The following is a 21,812-nucleotide window of genomic DNA, read 5'->3' as shown; positions in this document are numbered from 1 at the left end:
ATGGGAAACATGCTGGGATCTTAATGTGTTACTTTAGCACTAATGCTACCTAGAATTGACATCTGGGTGGCAGGATTCAGTGTTTTTACTGAAATGGAGGATTTCAACTGTAGGTTAGTAGGTGGTGAGAGTGTTGTACTCTATTTTATATTTACAAAATACTGTAAGACACGGTATGTGCAGAGAGTTATTGACAGCTAGTGGAAATGTGCATAATTATTCTGCTTGTCACTATATGGCACAGAATAATAGATACTACACTATTTGTAAAGAATAAATACTTGTTGAGCCAAGTGAATTTGAACAATTCCACTCAGCACAATGGTTGGGAATCAATGGTTAAGATGATTTGTTTTCTAAAGTTGTCAGAGAGTGCATAAGAAAAAGTGGCACTGCAGGGAGCCCTGTCGTTGCTCACCAGTGACAAGTGGGACTGTTTTTACACCTTCTTTCTAAATAAGGAAGCGGCCTGACAGACATATGACCACCGACCCAATTTGGGTGCTGTCCCGAGGGCCTGCTCAACTCCCCCCTCGTTCTGGACCAGCAATGACAAATCATTGAAGGCACTTTCCTGCTGCTATCGGGGCCGTCTCCGATCTTGCATTGGGAGTCGGATCCAGGGAGGGACCGGTGATGTGGAGCCCCTGGCTGGTCTGACTGTGGGCTCTGGTTTCTTTCTTTGTTTCTTTCTCTTTTAATTTTGGTGCATGGCGGATTATTTCTCGCAACTCTTCTTTTTGGTCGAGGAGCAGGAGAGAGAGCAAGTGTGTGCGTGTAGGGGGGAGAGAGAGAGGCGTGGAGGTAGGAGCTGCAAAACATGGTAATCACCAGCAGCAGCACCAGCACCATCACCTCCAGCGTCTCCTCTCCTCCTCTGCACCGGGGCTTGCGTTTCATGCCCTGCACAGCTCCAGAAATAACCCTCAGCCAGCATGCCGAAGAGAGAAAAACAAGAAGAGCGGTATTTTTAGGCTCATTAATTTGGACCACGTGGTCTGAAGGTAAACCGGATGGCCGGAGCTCACAGGCTCCTCGTCAGTATGTCCTGCGAGGCCGGCACGCCGCACTGGACGCTGACCACGGCGGTTCTCCTGAGCCTCCTGCTGGGCATCGTGTCGGCGTACCCGCTCTCGAGCGGCCGGACGAATGGCACCTTGCTGCTGGAGAAGCGCTGGGAGACGCTCTTCTCTCGCTCCGTGCTCGGGATCTCCGGGGAGAAGCCGGAGCTCAACTGGGAGAGTGACTACCTGCTGGGCATCAAGAGAGTAAGGAGGCTCTACTGCAACGTGGGCATCGGCTTCCACCTCCAGATCCTCCCCGACGGCACGATCAACGGTGTCCACCACGAGAACCAGTACAGTGAGTTCTTCCGTGTCATTGGCATGATCGCGTGTCATCTCAGTTGGGGGCGCAAAGACAATTCGATTAAAATACAAACAGCACCGAACGATCGCCCCCGGCCCCCTCTCCTCCCTTCCCCTCCTCTCCTTTCCTTCCCTCTCCTCTCCCTTGCTCTTCCTCTCTTCTCCTCTTCCTCCCCGAGCATGACATGAATGTGTGGCCGCTTTTAGACACAACTTATTTTTACGCTGCGGGCCAGCTAGGACGGGCCGGTGGCCGTGGAGCCCAGCACGACCACGCAAATGGCGCAATCCGGCCGCACACGCGCGCGCGCGCACACACAAATAAATAAGTAGATCAATAAATAAATAAATGTGCTTGCGTGTGATCGGATGTTAAGGATGCAGAACAAAGAGTCGCCACTCTGCAAGGTTACACCCCATAGGCGCAGAGAGGGGGCACAATGCATGCTAAATCGTAATCCTAATTCTATTCAAAGCCGTCAGCCGTCGTGCTCCCTCAAATTATTTGTGATTTCAGGTCTCATTGAGATCTCCACGGTGGAGAGAGGAGTAGTGAGCCTGTATGGAGTCAAGAGTGACTTGTATGTCGCCATGAACAGACGAGGGAGGTTATATGGGACGGTAGGTATGCACCCCGTTTTATTTACACCGGAACGACGAGTAAACATGGGGCTGATGAGAAATGTGCATGAGCCAGTAGGATTGACACATTGCAAGTATTTGAAATCAGGAACTTTTCAATTGGGCTTACTTACAATGAAGTCAAATTTAAGTCGAGACATCGATCTGTACAGTCAAAGTCAAGTCAAAGTCTGCTTTATTGTCAATTTCTTCACATGCCAAGAGACACAAAGAAATCGAAATTACGTTCCCAAATTCAAATGACATTGCACCTGCCCCCATATGTCTCCCAACAATCTTATGATGGTGAATCACAAACTCAGCGTCAGGTTCAGACCTGTGCATGGAGGGTTAGGGCCTTTAAATAAATAGCCTAATGCAAAAGTGCAATCAAATTAGTCATGACACACACGAAACGACAATTTAGACATGCCCATGTTTTAAACTGGGATGAAATTCCAGCAAACATGGAGAGAACATCAGAGCTTGGATTCGAACCCCTACCTCAGAACTGTGAGGCGGATGTGCTAACCACCAAGATACCACGTTTGCCTTAGAAATGCTGAACATCATAAATAAAACTATGATCATCTAACGTGCCGGTGGGAACGTACACCATTTACAATTTACAGTTTTGATCTACTTTTTAGTCTTTCAAGTATAGTAGTTTTGAAGGGTATCCGTCAAAGTGATTGGAGGTTTATTTGTCAGTATTTATTTATTTTAGACAGCTGATGAGCACCTACAAAACCTATTGGCAGCAATATTTTATAGGTGTCACACCATCACTATGAGCTATATTTATAGTTTTAAAAGTGGGTCCCATAAAGCCCCACTTAACGAGTTGGTCGCTAAGCCACCTTAAACATTACAACTTAGTCATCCTTTGCATCGCTAGAGCAGAGAAATGGCCCCTTTATGGCTAAATATCTGACACCGCCATAAGTAGATTTTTTTTTTTCAATAATAGAAATAGAAATAAACTTTTTAGAAAAGTGTTTTGAGTAGATTTCAATTTTCTTCATCTTCTCAAAAGTGTGACATTTTTTTACTGTTGTTAAAAGTAAAACCGAAACATGAAACACTTAGCCGTAAATATGTCAGATGAACGGCAAACTTTTGAGATAAAAAAGCTCACTATTAAAAACTACAAAAACAGTCTAAATGAGCTTTGATAAGTCATGTTGTGAGTTTTTTTTTCTTCTGCCAGTACTTAGTGTTTTTTTCTATTCTTTGCTTTTTAATACCATTTGTTTTGGCTGCTCCTTTTTTAAGAGTGTCGCCAAAAAGCTAAAAACAAAACAAAAAATCCCGAAACAAATGCCCAAAGTGAGGAACGGTATGCTGTGGTCATAATGGTTATTTTTATGTATTTATTTTTTTGTCTCCTGTAATTTAGGCATTTTTCCTGGAATGTTTTGGTTGAATGCCGTTCGGTGGACTTGAGGTTTTCACATCTGCCTCACAGTTCTGAGGTTTGGGGTTGAACTCTGCTCCGACCTTCCTGTGTTGAGTTCTTGCCATGGGTTTTCTCTGGCTTCTTCGCACATTCCAAAAACACCCGTCGTGTCTATTGAAGACTCTAAATTGTCCATACGTGAGGATGAGTCGTATTTTATCTAAATGTGCCCCGCGAGTGAATTAATTGATATTTTATGGTTTTCTCGTTAGGAAGTGTCTGCCTTGTTCAGTTAATAATGAGGACATGGATGAAAGGAATTAAGTTGAACTCTGAGTCTTAGTAGTACAATGGTCGCATAACATAGCGAACGCTTCACCTTATGTGCTTTTTTTTTTTGTTTGGACATGCTGAATGGTACTTCACTTGAGTTGAAGAGATTAGTGAGCATGTCAGCAGTAACCTTGATGTCATTGGCGCTGAAATGACAATGACATGTGTTCCCGTTAGTGGCGGCCACTTCGCTTGTGGGCCGACATCCTTGACAGACAGAATGTATCTCCTCTTGAGTGATGAAGTGTAAGCTTGCCACTGTGCTGACGATCTGATAAGAGATTGAATTTAGCCTCATGCATCTTGATGGGGGCAGCCGGCTCGCCTGCTGTATATACGCCATGTTGGCTTAGTCAGTGTTTCCTTCCTTATAATCGTGGCTGATGTTTAGTTGACTACTGAGGGACTTGAAATATTCTTGTTTATCTTGAAACATGCCTCACCTATTTGATTATGTTCTATTTAAATGTACAGTATTTTGACTTTGTGTTGAAAGAAAGAAACTTCTTTTAGCCAAATTAAAACCAAATCTAACAATATTAACGGCTCGTCATCCTCTGAGAAATAGCTGGTTATTTACTTCCATTGTCCTTGCTTTGAAATTTGATAACTTTTTACATATTTTGGGTTATGCTGGTTTGCTTATATTTGACCAAAACATGAAGTGTGTGTTTTCATTCGTATTTAATAGGAGTTGGAATACAATAGGTCATGCTTAATTTTCCACTTAGTGACGATGTCATTTTGACTGTGAAAAGTTATTTGTTCCTACATGTGCCGAACTGGCTGCTGTCTGTTTCATGGACAATAAATAAAGAGAAATAAATGGGACTGGACTATTTATTTTCTCTGGGGCTTGAGGAATGCTCCCTCTTTTGACCCAAACTTTAAAACAATCAAACCAAGAAAAATGAAAACACTGGTCAAGTGCTGTGTTTGTAGATGTCTGTATGTAAGTTTACTTAGCGGGGCCACGTCCTGGTTTATGAAAGATGACATTAGAATTACACCAAAGGGTGTGTGTCAAAACAATTCCATTGTAAAAATAGAAAGGTGAAATTATTTGCGGTTAGCTGCATTTGTTTCTGGATTTGCACCAAAATGTAATTAACACACTAAACAGGTCAATAAATATTCTCTTGATGCTTTCACCGCAATGCCGTTTGTATGGCTCAAATTACACAGGAATCAGAGTACTATGGTAACTCGACTTACACAACAAGCAGACGTTTGGTAGCCAGAAAATTATTCTTGAAAAAATCAAGCAAAGTGCTTACTTCAAGGTGTTTATTGACACGTTCAGTTATTAATTATTCATTGTGTGTTTAACCAAATGTAACTTTGCCTTGCAGAATGTCCGCTTGCAATTGCAAAATGCCATAGAAAGTCGAATGATACCAGCATCAATAGCACGTTACTTGTAACCCTTTAAGCAAGGTATTTGAACACCACCAGTGCTGCAACAAATGTAGACAGACAAGAAAGTATAACAATACTCGGGTAGCCTCTGCAAAGCAATGGCCAATATTACTCTAACTAGGTTTTAAAAGCTGTAATAGCGTGGAGTGCTATTTATCTCATTAAAACCGAAGTTACAGCATTTTTCTGTTTTTGTTTTGGGGATCTGACATTTCTATTCATTTTAACGGATCAAGGCAATGAGTGTAGTCACAGAACAAATTTAACTCGTGTGCCGAGGTACCGCTGGATCGTGAATTTATTGCAGTTGTTCAATTCAAAAAGGAAAATGATTTAGATTTGTTAAACAGGGAGTAAAGATGTCATGTATTTATTTTAATTTTGATATGAATTTAAATGACTGCTAACTAAAACCAATTCACCTTGGCAGAAAATGAGATCATTACAATTAACTATGCAACATATTCTATTAAAATATATGAAAGAGATAGAAATAGCACTTCTGAAAATGTGTCCCACGTGTCCCTTTTGCAGACAGTCTTCCACGACGAGTGCAAGTTCCGAGAGCGGATGCTCCCCAACAACTACAACGCCTACGAGTCGCTGGCGTACAGAGGCTCCTTCGTGGCGCTCAGCAAGTACGGCCGCGTCAAGAGGGGCAACAAGGCCACCACTGCCATGACTGTGACGCATTTCCTACCCCGAATATTACCTCCCCCGAGCAAAGACCGGCAATAACACACTTATTTGCACATGTGGATTCTTTCCCAGGTAACGTCAATGCCCTGTCCATACTGTACATCCTTAAAAAACCTGCAACCGACTGTCACAGAGAGAATATCCAATAGTATTTATTCAGACTTTATATGTATATTTGGGTAGCTTACTTTGTATTAGAAATGATGAAATGCCTTTCTTTGCTGCTTTTATGGATTTCAACCAATTTGTGTTGGGGAGAAAGAGAGAGAGAGCGAGAGAGGCTTCAATTGGTCTCTTCATTCTACTGTATGGGTGCTTGTTGAAGTCAGTGGAGCGCGTGCCCTGTCAGCTCTTCTTTTTGGATATGATCATTGTATTACCTCAAAGCACCAAAACGTCTGAAAAATATACATGCATGGAACTACTGAGGAAAAAAATGCCTGTGAACATATTTTTGTTGTGCACCATCTCTGTTTGTTGGATATCAGCTCTGACAGGGTAAGTTAGAGCACTTGCAAATATGGCGGTGGTTGTTCTTGCTTTGTCATGAGGTAGCGGTGCCTTGAATTCCTATTGTGGCCCCCCCCTTCTCTTTGCATGTAAGTAATGCCGGTGCTGAAGTCAGAAATAGGAATGATGGACAAGTCATCACTCCACAAGCCAGACGCTAGCGCTGGTCTTGATCCCCATTCCTGGTGGGGCACAAAATGTTCCCACTGGGAACAATGTAAAGGAAGTGAATTGTGACCGTGTGCTGCACATGACGCAGCGGAGCCTTTTTGTCCAGCTCTAGGGCATCATCAGAGGGAGCTTTGACAATCCCACAATTTGGTTATCAGTAGAGCTTGTGGACATGCCATTGTTATCAAGTATAAACGAAATTCATTTGTCCCACTTAGGTTCTACTTTATGTGAAATTAGGACAAAAAGTGACAAAATGGATCTCTTTTGGTTTGGCACTTAAAGGCCTTTTTGCAGGAAATAGTGTGGATGCTACTGTTGATTAGTCAGTTCACTGTCAATGAGGGTATGCTTTGAGGGACATCAGGATTTTACATTTCAGGTACCCCAGTCCCTCCCATTTAGATTCACATTTGTTTTTATGATTGATGAAAGCTATTTATGCAAAGTGGTCACTGATTATGTAGCGTATTTTACATGAATGCAACCCTTTGAGATACTGTAATGTGGCGATGGGCGGGGACAAAGCTCACGGCAACAGTCATGCTCAGAGTTGGACTTTTAAGGGCCTCTGCTCGTGGCTTCCATTGTTGGTTTAAGGATGCGAGTAATGTGGATGAGCAATTGTGGGCCCCATCCATCCAAGCCACTTGTGTAGTAAGACTATAGGTGCTGACATCAGCTTCTCGGGTTTCTGACATTTAGTCGTTTTCTTGTTGCAAACTTGTTCTTTGAGCGAAACAACGAGCGAGCTTCTCGTGTTTTCCCATGTGCAATGCGACGAGGATGTCACGATTCATCAAGACCGTTTTCGGTCCTGTCGAAATGCGCTGCAATCAATTTTAGTTTTGGCGTACAGTGGAACCTCTGAAGGACTAGAATTGGTCAGTCAAGCAAGTTGAAAAGAAAATATTTCAACGGTCGGAAAAGTACAAATCTCAAACGCCACAAACACGACTGTGAAGGCAGATTAGACTCACATGGCAACACAAAAAAGCTGAAATCTGATTGGACAAAAAAGGGGTGTCAAACCTAATCGATTGTTTGACAATTTAATCGACTGCCATTTTAAAAATTAAGTAACCGTTTAGAGCCCTTTTTAAATGTGCTTTTGCAGACTTTGATCGGAAGGAAGTGGTGGTGCTCATATTCTGTGAAAGTGTGGAGTCTTAAAAACAAGATCCCTGTGCAGTATCAATGATGATCTTGTGTTTTGTCAGGACAGGGATTTCCTGTCTGTTTTTGTGGGTTGTGTACTCCCTCCACATTATGTTCTAAAGTAGCACATACATTCAGATTAGTTCCATGCAGTCTACCTCTTTAGAGCTTGCCTATTTTTTGTCATTTCCCTGCATTATACCTCTATATCAATTTTCTTTTCATTTGACATACTGTATCTCAATTATTTACTAACATTACTAGGCTGAACGTCTTCCCCTTATTAGATGCCTAGTCCCCAATGTAGTTGGGAAAACAAACACCTGGACTGTTTGTTTCATTCACTTACGGTATTATGCCATCACTTTAATTTTTATATACAGGCGACATTCGCATACACAGATTTTCTTTTCCCCAATATAATATTTTAAAAATATTTAAAAAAATATTTATTATTTATCTATTTATTTTCGCCTGTATTAGCGGGAGTCGACTGTAGTGTCCGAAATAATTTACTCATCAGTCAAATGAAAATTTGTTTTGAAGCACTACTCAAGCTGGACATTAATTATGTCAGTGCCATTGCATAGTTACAACATACTGGATGAACCGCTATACTTTAATTAGATATTGTCCTGCTACAACTCATGAATCTGTCTGAAAATGAAACAATACCCTGGAAACAGAAAATTGTTTCATCTGCCATTTTCAAGATGCATTGTGGGATGCATTGATGGTCATTTTTACGCAATGGCATGCTCAGTTATTTGTTTCGTAAGCACTTACTACATTCAAGGCCGGTGAAATTATTTCTACATGTGTATGGCAATTTAGAATGTTAAAATATTTTCTGTACACTTAATTGAGGTATTGAAAAAAATGGAGCTTGACTAGCATTGTGTTCAACTTAAGAGGTTCTACTGTACTACTCAAATGATATGAAATGGTTGTTGTTTTGCAATTTTATGCATGTAGCAAGGTACCACTAAGTCCAGCTTGGTGGAGTATGTTTTTTTTTTTTTAAATTAACGTCACGGTTTACCTCATACACTCTTAACTGTAACATGCTGTGGGCAGTGCATTAGGGGGCCCCACAGGCTTCCGCTCATGTTTAGTAACTGAGATGAGTGCATGGCACCTGGATGGCAAGTGTGGCCATGCCAGCACATGCTCAAGTTGTTGGCTTTCTGCCAAAGTGACAGTAGAGGCCATATCAATTGACCTTGAGTCAGGAATAACAGGACATGGTGAGGCAAAAGGGTGGATGGGGGTGGGGAGCACAAGAGTGGGATGCACTGTAAGTAGCAAAGAGAATCAAATGTTTCCAGAAAGGTTGGTTGGTTAAACATGCTGAATACTGTGATTATAAGACATATTTTGGTTGTATCACAATTACTTATTGTTGTGTATTATTCAATCCATGATGGAGGGTCAGAAAATAATAACATAGTCCCACCCCCCCGGAATGAATGTGCGGGAGTAATATTAGTGGCAAAACTACTAAAATGAAGATAAATTATTTTATGCAGTGCAATTTTCTAATCCTAGGCAAACAAGACAAATATTTACATGTCAAAGCACTTGTTTTTGAAGGCAAGATTTTGTGAAATGCTTTTTTGTTGTTGTTTTGCCATCTCCAGCCTATTATTGGGTGTTGCAGAGGACACTGTGAACACAACGCGAGGTGGTTGGAGTGGCAAACCAGCAATAGCAGGGGAATAGGATTTTATTATTAGTAGTGGTCTTGCATCTCATGCAACAAGAAAGTCTATTGCATGATCCTGTTTTGAGGTAGACTTCTGGTTTGGTTTTGATGTAACTAAGAGAAGTATTTATATGGTGGGGGGGAAAAAAAGACCCCAGTGCCCCCTGTCAATAAACTCCCATTTTTTAAATCCCCTCTCATGCACAAAGAATTCGGAATGGTCCCTTTTGAATATGCACCCATGTCATCAGTTGCTTTTAAAGATGTGTTGGTTCACAGGGATCTCAAGCGAGTGGCTCTGTGCTCAGTGTGTGTCTGACTGTGTGTGTGCGTGTGTATGGATTGTGTCCCTGTGTGCCAGCAGCCTTTATGTTTTCCTCTCAGTTTCTTATTCCTGCACTGAGGGGAGAGTGCTTCCTCTTGAGTCCCCCTCCTCTTTTGGAACATATACCTCACCTTCTGCCTTAGTTCCGATTATTAAAATGATTGTAAATTAGTTTGAAACAACAGACTTCTTCAATCATTTGTTTCTGAGAAAAAAAAATGATGGCGAAAAAAACAAACTATATTACAAATGGGTTTCCTTTTATTTTTGTACGTATGTGCTGTGCACAGCAGTCAACTGTATTCCTGAAATGATAATAAAAGAGATTTTGTAAAAGCTGTTGTGATGTCTTCAAGTTTCCATGTTTGACATTAGTATTGGCTCGTGAGTGAACGATTCGTTCAAAAGAACGAGTTTCTTTCAGTGAACGAATCACTTCCTAAAGTGATCTTTTTTCAGTTCATATGACTTCAACCAGTAGATGTCGGTAATGCGCATTGAAGCTGGTGCCACCACGCCGTAAAACAAAACGAAGAAGAAAATGACGTAACTTCCCGTTCACGAACGAGTCGTGAATTGCATTTCCTGTTCACCAACTGAACGGATCTGTTCCGTAAGTGAACGGGTCAGTCAGTGAGTGATTTGCATTTCCAGTTCATCGCGAGAACGGATCAGTGAGGGAACGAATCCGGACTATCCCGTTCGCGAACGAGTCAATGGGTCAACTGCCTTCCTTCCCGTGCATCAACGGATCAGTCAGCTAACGTGTTGCCGCAACACTGTTGCGTCTCCCTCCTGGCGTGAACTATGTAAACCAGAATGTCGATTTACGATTTGCGAAGGAAAGAAAGAACCACTCACTGAAACACCACTTCTTTTATGCACGTTTTCTCCAAGCTAACGGCTAACTTTATTGCATGAAGGGATGCGCCGTTATGCAAAAACGGGGAGATTATGCTTCTCTTTGGGTAATCTTTATATTTATAACACTTAAAATAACGTGTATACATATATACGCCTAAATATTGTTATACAATATATCTACTGCAATTTCACATTAGATTGCTGGTTTGAAATTTATTTTTATTATTATTATTATTATTATTTTAATAAACATTAAAACCTGTTAAAACTTGTCTGGTGTTTTATTCCTTGTTTTTATTTTTTTGGGCATGAAGACAAAAATCTGACATTTGGTTAACTCCTTTATATGACAATATGTATGTGTTTTACGTTGTGTAATATGTGTTGGTGTCCCCCAAAATAAAGAGCAAGTAGTCAAATACACATTCTTGACACGTACAAAAAATGCATAAAGTTATTAGGTACACCTGTAAATGGTGGTGTACCTAATGGAGTGTCCGTGTGACGTCACAGCTCAACCAGCCAATCAGGAGGTGGGGGTGAGGGCGGGTGTGGCACTTTTCACTTTCAGTTCAGCTTTGGCCATGATTTTTCCCTAATAAACTGGCCTGTTTTTAGGTACGCTTGAAAATGGCGGCGTACCTAAAGGAATGTCCGTGTGATGTCACAGATCAACCAGCCAATCAGAAAGTGGGGGTGAGGGCGGGTGTGGCACTTTTCACTATCAGTTAAGCTTTGGCCATGATTTTTCCCTAATGAACTGGCCTGTTATTAGGTACACCTAAAAATGGCGGTGTACCTAATGGAGTGTCCGAGTGATGTCACTGATCAACCAGCCAATCAGAAAGTTACCCTCGTTAAACACACCTGCGTGAAAAGATTTTGGTCATTTTCACGTTCTGCAGGAGCTAAAACTTTTCACGCAGGTGCACTTAACGAGGGAATCTTGGAAAACATGTTGGAATGCGGCCCCGAGGACTAGAGCTTGACACCTGTGACCTTGGACCATGATATTTCCCTAATAAAGTGGCTTGTTATTAGGTACACTTGAAAATGGCGGTGTACCTAATGGAGTGTCCAAGTGACGTCACAGATCAAACAGCCAATCAGAAAGTGGGGGTGAGGGCGGGTGTGGCACTTTTCACTTAAACCAGGGGTGTCGACCTCCAGTCCTTGAGGGGCCACGTTCCAATATGTTTTCCAAGTTACCTTCGTTAAGCGCACCTGCGTGAAAAGTTTTTGGTCTTTTCACGTTCTGCAGGAGCTAAAACTTTTCACGCAGGTGCACTTAACGAGGGAATCTTGGAAAACATGTTGGAATGCGGCCCCAAGGACTAGAGCTTGACACCTGTGACCTTTGACCATGATATTTCCCTAATAAAGTGGCCTGTTATTAGATACACTTGAAAATGGCGGTGTACCTAATGGAGTGTCCGAGTGATGTCACAGATCAACCAGCCAATCAGAAAGTGGGGGTGAGGGCGGGTGTGGCACTTTTCACTTAAACCAGGGGTGTCCACCTCCAGTCCTCGAGGGGCCGCGTTCCAATATGTTTTCCAAGTTACCCTCGTTAAACACACCTGCGTGAAAAGATTTTGTTCATTTTCACGTTTGCAGTAGCTAAAACTTTTCACGCAGGTGCACTTAACGAGGGAATCTTGGAAAACATGTTGGAATGCGGCCCCGAGGACTAGAGCTTGATACCTGTGACCTTTGACCATGATATTTCCCTAATAAAGTGGCCTGTTATTAGGTACACTTGAAAATGGCGGTGTACCTAATAGTGTCCAAGTGACGTCACAGATCAAACAGCCAATCAGAAAGTGGGGGTGAGGGCGGGTGTGGAACTTTTCACTTAAACCAGGGGTGTCGACCTCCAGCCCTCGAGGGGCCGCGTTCCAATATGTTTTCCAAGTTACCCTCGTTAAACACACCTGCGTGAAAAGATTTTGTTCACTTTCACGGGGTCACCTTTTGTATTTATTTACCCATAATTACTTACACTTGTTTGCATATGCATACAAAGCTAAGTTCCAATCATAAAAGCACAATAAGGCATATGCTCACAACTGGGATCGAACCAAGACCTTACCAAGCCAGAGCACGTGTCACTAACCAGTCGGCTATTTCGACCTGGTAACCCATGGTCGTCAGCACTCTTTTGTACTTGTGATGTGCATTCCAGTTCTCAAGTGAACAGAATCTTTGGAATCGGTTCACTCAAAAGATTTGTTCAAAAGAATCGTTCACGGAATCGTTCGCTACACTTTCTTATTTATTTATATATTTATTTATTTTTACCTCGTGTCGTGTAACCATTGAATCTTTTGAGTGAACTGATTCTAAAGATTCACTTAAAAGAACTGGAATGCACATCACTATTTGACATGCTTCTGAAACATCAGAGTTAGAGAGAGTGAAGTAAGGTGTTGTACCACCAAATATGAAATGTCACTTCGTTTATTATTTAAATAATGCCTGTTCCAATACTTTTGCTCTATTGAAAAGTGTGTAGCTTTGAGTTCTCCTGATTCAGGTCTAGATGTAAATACATGAAAAATTTGTCTCATTCATCTTTTGAGCTGAAATAACAAAAACAGAAGTTAACCTTGCTATTCCAATACTTTTGGAGGTCTGATATACAGTAGCACATATATGCCTGGTTGGTTTTACATAACAAAATGGCCACATTGTTAGTGAGTGACAAATAGAATGAAGACTATGTGGATGATACTGTTGCAATAATGTCGGAAATGTATTCTTTTCTTTGTAATGTACTTACAATAATGTATTTTAGTTTCCAAAGAGGCAGCGGCATTCCATGTTCTGCTGCCAGTTAAAGCTTGCAGGAATTCCACAAAGGCAACCCTAAACCATTGACAAACAACAAGGCTTTGTGTCATTTGGATAAATGACTTTGCCGGTTCATGAACCCTGTGTTTAAATAGGCCTGCTGGACTTTCTCCTCCCTCCAGAGAACTGCTCACACGCTAACCAACGGTGCTCACTCTGCTCTAGTAAGGAGAGCGCGCTTTTCCCAAATGACCATGCAAGCGGCTTTCTTCCCATTCCTCTTGATTGCCGCCCATGTGTCCATAGCCGTGGATTGTAAGCCCAGGTCGAAGGACCCGGAGGCGCTACAGCTTAAGCAGAGCTCAGGTACGCCATCCAGGAGGACACATAACTACATTCTTCCAAGTGCCGGATCCATGAGGAAACGCTTTCTTGGCCACTTTCTGGGTGAGTCCGACACCAAACGCCTTGGTGTGCCGTGTCTGGATTCTTAGTAGGCTTGAAATTCTTGAACGCAGCTTCGTGCAGGAGCTTTCTCAACTAAGAATCAAGTTCTGAAAAATCTTTTCTGCAAACTAACCAAGACATGCCTCAAATTCTTGCAGTTGTTCATCCAGTAAAGACACACAAGCGCAACTATGTGTCCATATTTGACCTGAAAAGAAAGCGTTTTGTGTGCATGGACTTGGAGGGAGAGCTGTACAGCTTTGTGAGTAACTTTTACTTTAATTGCACTCATAGTCGATTCTGTTTATTGCAGACACATCTGCAATACTGACCACCTTCTGCATGCTTTACACAGATTCAAATGTATTAAAACACTCTTTGTACCATGATGTTCATGTCTGCTAACCTATAATGTAAAACAACAGAGAGAAATTAGCATACCGTAGATGTCATGGCAATTACTAACAACCTTCAATCAAGTATATTTATTGCTTTGCGGGAACGTCAACTGTTACCGAGGAGCTCTTTTTGTTGCTTCTTAAAAGTCAAAAATTCTCTTTATGAAGGCACACACCTCTGTATTTGGACTGTGCATCGTTAAAATGATCACGTTAAAACAATGATGAACAATGAATGATGAACCACCACTATACAGTGGGGAAAGTGTCAAGCACATTGTTGTTCTTTTCTTGCCAAACAGAAACAAAAAAAGTTCATCGGCACAAACCAGCGTGTTGTGACTTCCTCTCAGAATGGATGTCAGCTTCTACTTTCTCACCCCAAGTCATCAGGGCAGTCCTCCATCTCACCAAAGCGCTTCCTGGCCCGCTTAGTGAGTAGACAGAGGAGAAGTGAGGAGGTGAACCCGTCTGACCCGTTAAGGTCTGAGTCGCAGCCCTCTCATTCCGTCAATGACCACAAAGAATTGGATCACCGCCAGCCGGAGCCGGACCAGACGGGAGCTGTGTCAAAAGAGACCATCCCTTCCAGTGATGACGACCCCTTAAAAGTCTTGCATGCAAACGGGCCTGTGAGTCCAGTCAAGACCAACATAGCGGACCGAGCGGAACAAGAGTGACATCAACTTGGGCAAATGGAATGAAGGGGTGAACACTGGAAGGGTGAAAACGGTCCGTTTCCGGAAGATGGTCAAAACAGAAAATGATGACGTAAAACCTCTGCTATTTTTTCAGGCAGGTTTTTAACATTTTTGAGAAGTGAGTGAATTGTTGTTTTTTTAGAAAATATGTTTAAAAAAAGCCGCCAACGTTATAAACGACGAAGATGCGTCACCCCATGCATCTCAATTTTTCTTCTGTGTCAAAAGAAGTTTAAAGTGAAAGACTACCAAGTGATGGTTATGTTGACACTGGAATTTGCTTCTGTGACTTAACTTGAAGATCATTTCCAAAAGACATTTGGGCCACCCATGTTTTAAGTGAGCAAAAGTATTGGAACGGAGCTTATTCAATTATTCTGAGTTAACGAACACCTCTAGATCTAAATACCATGAAATGAAAGCTGGAAGTCCCAACTTTTCATTCATATTCAAAACCCCAAATTTCTTCAAGAGACAATAAAAACAAAAGACCTTGCCGTTCCATTACTTTTGGAGGGGACTATACTTTTATGTAACACCCTGTTGTGGCTGGTCCTTCTTTTGAAACAAGTGTTTTAGACTTAATCCTTTGATACTCAACGAACTGAGGTCTTTTGAGGTACGATGACGAATTTTCTGATCCAGGATGGATCTAACTTTGCCAAGTGTGGTTCTAGACTGATGATCACGTGGTGACAAATGCAGTCAGAGGGATCGTTTGGAAACATTGGATGGTGTCATGAGGCAGGTTGGGTTCAGCACAGGGTTTTTCGTCAGTTAAACTTTAACCCTCTGGACGAGATGTGGCAATGTTTGTTGTGCATATGGGAAATGTGTCATCTTTGGGAGCAATTGTGCTTATTTATAAATGTGTAGATTATTATTTTTTTTTTTAAATGCTTCATGTATAAATTCATCAGAACCAGCTAGTGTGTTTGCTATTCATATTAGGTGCCGGACACCAAGTCATACAAACTATAAAGGTATTTATTTATTGGACGATGGAAAAAGACACCTTTTTCTTACCAAGTGTTTCTATTTATATAGTTCATTTGTTCTCTTCATGTGAATGAATAAAGAATGGAACTCTTCAACGATTTATGTGTCGATTTCTAGTACGAGTTATATGAATACTAATGGTCAGCCAGGAAATGGTTTCATACATTTAATAATATTCTACATGGACCAAACGTATTGGGACACATTAGAGGGAAAAAACAAAATGAAAGAAAGTCTGTTGTAGTTTTCACATTGATAGACCAGTCCAAAATGTCTTATAGTGAGAAGTATCAAAATTATTATTGAATCTATTGACCAATAAATGTGCCAATACATACTTTTCCCCCTGAAGAGCTATTAGAACATTGTGACATTTTATAGGGGTAAGACATTTGTAAACTTTTTTGGGGGGAGCAGAAAGTCCAGTTGAAGCTTATTGAGATGCTGTGGAAATAATATCTTATCTACAGCACAAGCTGTTATATGAACCTTTGGCCATTGGAGGGTGCTAACATACATGTAACAACTGCAATGTTGCAAGATGGCGCAGTTGCTGTCATGTCAGTTATGTGGAGTGGCAGATTTTAAGGGTGGTCCAGTGCCCCCGTGACCCACCCTCAGCTCCGCCAGTGCTTACTATACAAAGGTTACTTTCCTGGACTTTAGAGCATTATCTGTGCAACACTGAAAAGACAAATAAATACAATGAGAAAAAATGGGTAAGAAGTTATCTGGTTTCTGCTTTTTAATGTCGTCAAACCAAAATGTATTTGTAGGAACTGATCTTTATAACGTTGAAATTAGGACTGACACTTTTTATCCTTCATGACTTATTTTCCTCACAATTGCTTTTCTTTTTGAGTGTGGCCTTAACAGACAAAACAGTAGTATTCCCGTGACATTTCTATCACGCCTTAGCTATGTTTTTACATGATCTCCCTTATTGACGAACAAGCATTGAATCTTAGACACTTCAAAAGCATTGTTGTCTTTCGTCAAGGTGAGCACAAAGCGACTCACACCTGCGTTGGGACTCAACGAGAACATGCGTGCTCTGCTATAGCCTTCGGGTAGGGGGCAGTGTAAATCATCCACAAGGGAGCGCATAGTTACGGACAAGTAGCCCCCATGGGAGACCACCAGCACGTGGACAGGAAGATTGTCCGCCTCCTCGCCTTCTACGTGAGGCGCTGAAGAGCGCTCGTCGTTCTCCCCTCTGTTGGGCCAGTGTTCCCCCCCGACTTGTTGGACCATTTTGAGCCAAAACTCTTTGACGCGCTGCTTCACCTGAACACAGTATACATTTGTTGTTATACACACAAACGTGTCTAACATACTGTAAGGTCCAAAAGCAAGATCCAGCACTCACATGCTCTCTGTATCCCACGCTAGCTTGTCACAATTTGTTATAGATGGTGTAAGGAGTTAGGCTGATAAAGAAAAGTTATGTTCATGTGAATGACTAAAGAATGGAACTCTTGGAAGTTTGATTTGATTCTTAATCTGTCCCATTACTCTTGATCCCTTAAAAAATGGAAGGCATACAGACGTTTTTAATTCTAACACTGTTCACCAGATTAGATGTAAAGTCTGCAATTAAAGCACATTGTTTGTTTCAGTTCAAATCCATTGTGGTAGTGTTGCGAGCCAAAAGACGAGAATTGCGTCCCGGTCCCAATATTTATCGTCCTGACTGTCGAAACAGGAAACAGGTTTAAGTTGTCCACAGCCAAGTGGTCAATCTACAGTATGACCTTAACCAAGACTCAGCTGGAAAGGGAAGTAGTGAGAGAGTTGAGGGGATAGCGATACGTGAACTGAACTGTTAAAACGGAGGGATGTGCCAAAGTGCGATTTTTGGCATTCCGTTCCATCCTCTTTACATTGTATCCCCCCCCCCAACCCCCCCCACCACACCACATACACACACACGCACACCTATGGGCAACCATTAATCCGATGAGGCCCACGACAAATTCTGCTTTCTATCCGACTGATCCAAGTGAAGATTGCAAGTGCACTGGAATGCTGATGCAACAACCCGCAACGACGGAGCGGCCAGGCGCTAACTATGAGCCTCCAATCTATCTTTGGCCACCGTCTTCATCATCAGCCTCACCATCATGTGCTCGTCCCATGCTGAGATAGGGCTGATTCGATTCCAGAAACTAATAGATGAATAGAGGCGGCACATTTCCGAAATAGAACATCCCAAAAACGTATGATGCACCACACGCACATGCAGACAAACACAAATAGAAGTGGTGACTTTTTAATCAGAGCCACTCTGGCAGTAAAGAGGATGTACTTTGATCACAAGATGTCATTCAAGCATGTGCATGCAAAGAGGCCCTCTCATTCCATCTTGCGGTACAGTACAGGACACGGGTGCACAACCACACTCTGTTTGTCCTGGTATGTACTGCCCTCTAGCGGCGTACTTTATGCCCAGCTGTAATTTCACCTGCTGTAATGTGACCAAAGCTTTTGGCAGCCTTGCTGCGTTAGATTTCATGTTTGTTATTCACATTAATTCTATATTGGTGTAATGAGCGGTTACAATTACGTACCAAGAAACTGCAGAAGATGAAGGGTCAAAATTGTAAATATTGAAACTGAAGCAGTTTAATTTGTTTTAGATTTATAGTCCATTAAACTCAACCAGTAGAACTTTCACAGGTGGTAAGAAGGCAGTAGGCAGACTACTAGGGCTAAAAATATATATAAAAACTAGGGCAAATACAGTAAAAATACAGTAACTAGTAAATGTATTTTTGCTAAAATAATTCAGTCTCCAGTCAAATGACAATTATCAATACTTGATACTAAATAGACATTCTCACGTGTAATGTAATGTAATGTATGTTTGTCCACATATAAAATATTTGACAAAGGAGCCACATATAAAGATTGGCTAGACATCAAACTAATGTGATCAAATGTTGTATGAACATCAGATGTTTGTCTACACTGGGTTTAAAAAAGGTAATGTTTATAAACCACCAGACTGAAAGTTCTGCTCCAACAGTGTTGATTTCATGAGAATTTTTTGGTGAGGCCATATTCGTCTGTACCGTGTTCTTTGCATTACAGTCTAAGTGTTGTAAGACTTATTGTTTTTAGAATCTTATATGTGAGAGCCTTACCTGCTCTTGAGTTTCCCCTTGAGGAGGTGTAAAGACAGCTAAAGACTGACCGGCAGCTTTGGCCATATCTTTCAACTCCTGCACTGGCTTACCCTCGGCTATCCCAAAGCTCTGAAAAACCAAAAGGAAGTTATTTATTTGATGATTCAAATGCAGGAAAAAACACATTAACATTGCTTTGACTGACCTTCTCTTTAAGTAGAGGCTCACAGACCAGTTGTAGACCAGCGCAACTACTGTTGTGTTTCACAATAGTTTCGGCAGTCTGCAAAGGAAGACAAGCAATTATCCATCTATTTTCAATGACGCTTATCCCGTTCAAAAGGGATTATTGCTTAACAAAAAAATGTGGAATACCATTGAAGTCATAGAATTCAAATCATTAGGCAAATTTTATTTCCTGTATGTAAAGTTAAAGGAAGCGCCATCTTGTGCAATAAGCAACTCAAGAGCACTGGTCACTCTGCAGTCAGAAACTAAAGCGCTAACTCCAGATTTTTTTTTTTTTTTGTGATGCACTGAATCCATGATTCTCAGTCACAGATTCTCAGTAGAGTATGTCTGCTGAAGCAACAACAAAATCAATAATAACAGACGAATGGAACTTTCTTCAAAATTGAACATTATATGGTGGTTAACTTTGTCTGCATTTATATGACAGCAATTGTGATCCATTAACTAAGGAGATTCAAACCCTTAACTTTCGAACTGTGAGGCAGATGTGGTCACCACTCTGACCAGTAATAATTTTCATTTGATATAATTTAATTTGATACTTTTCTTGAGAAGGAATGAAATGTTAAAATGTGACTTAATAACAGTTTTATGAAAGTGACAATCTTGACGCAACTAATTCTGTTTCCAATATTTTCCACGATAAGGAACAAATCGACGAAACAGCATCGCTTATCAGACTGTTTGACCTTTGTTTCCAGTGAGTCGTTTCTCCGTTTGTAAGCAGACTCTTTTCTCTCGCTTTCCTATTGTGAATATCAAACCTGTCGCGCTCGCAGCATGTCACTGACAAACAGGTTGGAGAACTTGACATCTTTCAGGTAGCGACCTGCAGATTCGGCCTGCTGCAGCCCCTCCTCAGACAGCGGACAGTCTATGGCCTGGCCTGGATTCAAGACAGACGGAAAACAATGAAACTGATTTGCAACCACATTTTTTTTATTTTTTTTTTAAAGAACACCTTACCTTGTAGCAGGCCATCTTTATTATACTGGGTTTCTCCACTGGTGGAAATACATGGTTATAATTATTATTTTATCGAACACATAACACAGGAAAGTACATAGCTACGATCGTACTGACATATGACATTTCAAGGTTATGAATCAAGGCAAGGATTCTTGCCCAGAAGCATTGTTACAAATACTCTATCAAGTAATAACCTGCTGACTTTTAGCGTTGTTTAAACATTTCACAGCCCAAGAAGGCATGCGCAGTCTGCGTTAAACTACTCATTGTTTGTATTTTAATTTGCTTGTTTAAAGTGGACAGTGCACACGCACGCGCGCGCACACACGAGATTAGCAGATAAACTATCGGCTATCATAATTGAAAAATGGGTAAAAAAAAATGGAGACATATGCAACACACTAAAAGTGCACAGATCATTAAACTTCCATTCGATTGAATTATATTCATAATTTAGGAGTGTTTTCCATGCAAATAATTACTATACATTTACGATACGCCCCCCTCATTGTGTTGGCGTTGGTTCGTTATGGGCAAGATTGCGCTCCGATTTAGAGCAAACTGGGTTGCACCTCTGCCGTAGGAAGAGCACTGCTGCACAGACAACACACCGAATTCTGGTTTTATGCAACGAAACATGGTGTGCATGGTTTCAAAGTGGTTAACATTCGTTCTGTTTATAGCAACGTGCTATCAACTGCTTCCACATCTATTTAGGGCGAAGTGGATCCTGAGATTTCGCTTTGCTTGTCACTCTCTCTGCAGTTTCCCTGAACAATCAACTAAATACATTTGTCGCTAATGCTAACACCATGGGTTAGCCATCCTTCCTTTATACGTCAAATTTGCTGGCTCACAGCTATGTTGTCAATGCGAGCTGCTGCAGCGGACACTTACTGTCGAACAAATGTCAAGCCGAATGTTAGTGCCGTCATTTCCTGGATAAGGTCAACAGAGCAAAAAGCCCTCCGCATCAATTATCAGCTGCTTTCGACGCCCCTTGACGGAGGTTCACAGGCACACATAAATGTCGACCGCTCTACTTTCCCGGTTCGATGAGTGTCAAGCATACTGTTGGTAATATGTACGCAAGTTTTTGGCGGAGAGCGTCCATTTTAGCACAATTACGGTAAAGACAGCGCTTCTGCGTTTAGGTTTCTGAAATTGTGAATGTTCATTCACAAGTGATCCATTGTTACTTTTAGTCGTATAAGTAATAAATAAATAATTAATAAACAAATAATAGTAATAATAATAGGAGTCATAAATAGATGGATAGAGAATGAATGGATTGATAATCAACATCATCATCCATGGTGGGCCAAAAGTAATCATCCATCCATTATCTGAATCACTTATCCTCACGAGAGTCGTGGATGCGCTGGAACCTATCCCAGCTGGCTTTGGGCAGTAAGTGGGGATGCCTGCATTGGTTGCCAGACCATAGACAACCATCGACACAACACCCACGAGCAATTTTAAGTGGTCAATCGGTCTACCGTGCATGTTTTTGGGATGTGGGAGAAAACTGGAGTACTCGGAGGAAACCCACGC

General features: G+C 41.5%; 3 protein-coding genes across 3 annotated transcripts; 2 read left to right on the top strand and 1 right to left on the bottom strand.

Annotated features, from left to right (window-relative positions):
- The first annotated feature begins 388 nt into the window (after positions 1-388).
- On the top strand, positions 389-8,311 carry LOC119124244 (fibroblast growth factor 6-like). The gene is made up of 3 exons (XM_037253970.1): positions 389-1,362; positions 1,885-1,988; positions 5,674-8,311. The coding sequence occupies exons 1-3, from the start codon at positions 1,014-1,016 to the stop codon at positions 5,875-5,877; spliced, it is 657 nt and encodes a 218-aa protein (XP_037109865.1). The 5' UTR covers positions 389-1,013; the 3' UTR covers positions 5,878-8,311.
- A 5,189-nt stretch (positions 8,312-13,500) lies between these two features.
- Positions 13,501-15,875, top strand: LOC119124634. Its single transcript, XM_037254788.1, has 3 exons — positions 13,501-13,811; positions 13,970-14,073; positions 14,512-15,875. Exons 1-3 carry the CDS (start codon positions 13,613-13,615, stop codon positions 14,887-14,889), a joined length of 681 nt encoding a protein of 226 aa, XP_037110683.1. The 5' UTR covers positions 13,501-13,612; the 3' UTR covers positions 14,890-15,875.
- Positions 15,876-16,273: 398 nt separating this feature from the next.
- Positions 16,274-21,342, bottom strand: tigara (TP53 induced glycolysis regulatory phosphatase a). Its single transcript, XM_037254787.1, has 6 exons — positions 21,156-21,342; positions 20,256-20,293; positions 20,054-20,175; positions 19,243-19,320; positions 19,056-19,166; positions 16,274-17,196 (listed from the first exon to the last, which is right to left on the bottom strand). The coding sequence occupies exons 1-6, from the start codon at positions 21,230-21,232 to the stop codon at positions 16,828-16,830; spliced, it is 795 nt and encodes a 264-aa protein (XP_037110682.1). The 5' UTR covers positions 21,233-21,342; the 3' UTR covers positions 16,274-16,827.
- Positions 21,343-21,812: the final 470 nt, after the last annotated feature.

The sequence above is a fragment of the Syngnathus acus genome, chromosome 6, assembly GCF_901709675.1.
Source record: "Syngnathus acus chromosome 6, fSynAcu1.2, whole genome shotgun sequence".
Classification (NCBI taxonomy): domain Eukaryota; kingdom Metazoa; phylum Chordata; class Actinopteri; order Syngnathiformes; family Syngnathidae; genus Syngnathus; species Syngnathus acus.
Note: the sequence above shows the minus strand (reverse complement) of the source record. Positions and strands in the feature narration are given on the sequence as shown.